The 1,091-nt window shown below is 42.5% G+C and overlaps 1 protein-coding gene across 2 annotated transcripts in view; it reads right to left on the bottom strand.

The window, feature by feature from the left end:
• Positions 1–876: 876 nt before the first annotated feature.
• Positions 877–1,091, bottom strand: part of LOC125296002 (BTB/POZ domain-containing protein 16-like) — a 3,062-nt gene continuing 2,847 nt past the window's right edge. For both annotated transcript variants that reach the window (XM_048245614.1, XM_048245613.1), the window contains exon 5: positions 877–1,029. In XM_048245614.1, coding sequence (XP_048101571.1) covers positions 961–1,029 — 69 coding nt within the window. In that variant the 3' untranslated portion in view covers positions 877–960. The remainder of the gene's footprint in view (positions 1,030–1,091) is intronic.

The raw sequence follows: 1,091 nt of genomic DNA, 5'->3' as shown, positions 1-1,091 counted from the left end.
AATCCATGCATTTCCACTGAATTATTTTGGAATCTGATCCCTTATCATACCTGTTCATTCTTACTTTCGTTGCTTTCGACTTATGGTGACTAAATTCAAGATGGCTGCAAACGCTAAACTTCGTGAAGATACTGTCTGTATAAATCGTCTTGTAAATAAACTACCAGTGCTTTTTCAAAGTTCTCAATGTCTCGTTTTAAATGTCAGGGCCTCGGAAGTCTACCAATGAAGTGTGGAGATACATTGAGCCTCGTAAATGGGTGTAAAACAGTGATTTATTTGCATGGCTAGCCCGATGAGAAGCACCACTATTGAAAAAGCTGTTGGTAGCATCGGCTAACTAGCGCCAGATTTTGGAGTGCAGGGGACAAGCCGAGATGGGCTATGAGACATACGTTCACACTCGGTATCATGTTTCAATATCTCCTTTAAGGACTGGCTTTTGAGCAGTCAGACGTCAGCACTTTCAACTCAGTCTGCACTAGATCACACCATGTGTTCTGCCCGTTGCTAGGATGCTTTATGTTGTATCTGTGAGGTGGTGTGAACGCTCTTTGTGTTCTCCCATGTGTTTGTTCTGTTGTTTTTATTTACATGGTGGCCTGTGATGGCCTGTCCTGTGTTGCTGTTGTCTCCTTGAGGGGTCTTGTTTTTGCTTCTTTGTTTTGTGTTTTTATGTGCTTTTGTAAAATATATTTTAATGCTGACTTCATGACTGCATCTGAGAACAACTGGTCAAGTCAATTGATGGTTCTCATAACATCTTCCCAAAGGAAGATTAGCCGACTTGCTAACACTGGTGCATTTTACAGAAATGTTCATGAATGTGTGTTTTCCTTATAAATAAATAAATGAATGAAATATGTGATACACTGTGATAACAGCACAGGAGGCTTTGGGAGCAGATTTATTGCAACGCTGACAGCTAGAGGTGAGTTGTGTCGGCCTGGCAACGTGAGGTCACAAGGGCGGTAAGGCGAGGGCAAAGGTCACGAGAATAGGCAGGGTCAGGCCTGAGAGCTTGAAGACCTGCAGGGGTGAAAAAAGACATCTTTACATACCATACAGTATATGCAGAGAACCTCCACACC

This window comes from Alosa alosa, chromosome 6 (assembly GCF_017589495.1).
Source record: "Alosa alosa isolate M-15738 ecotype Scorff River chromosome 6, AALO_Geno_1.1, whole genome shotgun sequence".
Classification (NCBI taxonomy): domain Eukaryota; kingdom Metazoa; phylum Chordata; class Actinopteri; order Clupeiformes; family Clupeidae; genus Alosa; species Alosa alosa.
Note: the sequence above shows the minus strand (reverse complement) of the source record. Positions and strands in the feature narration are given on the sequence as shown.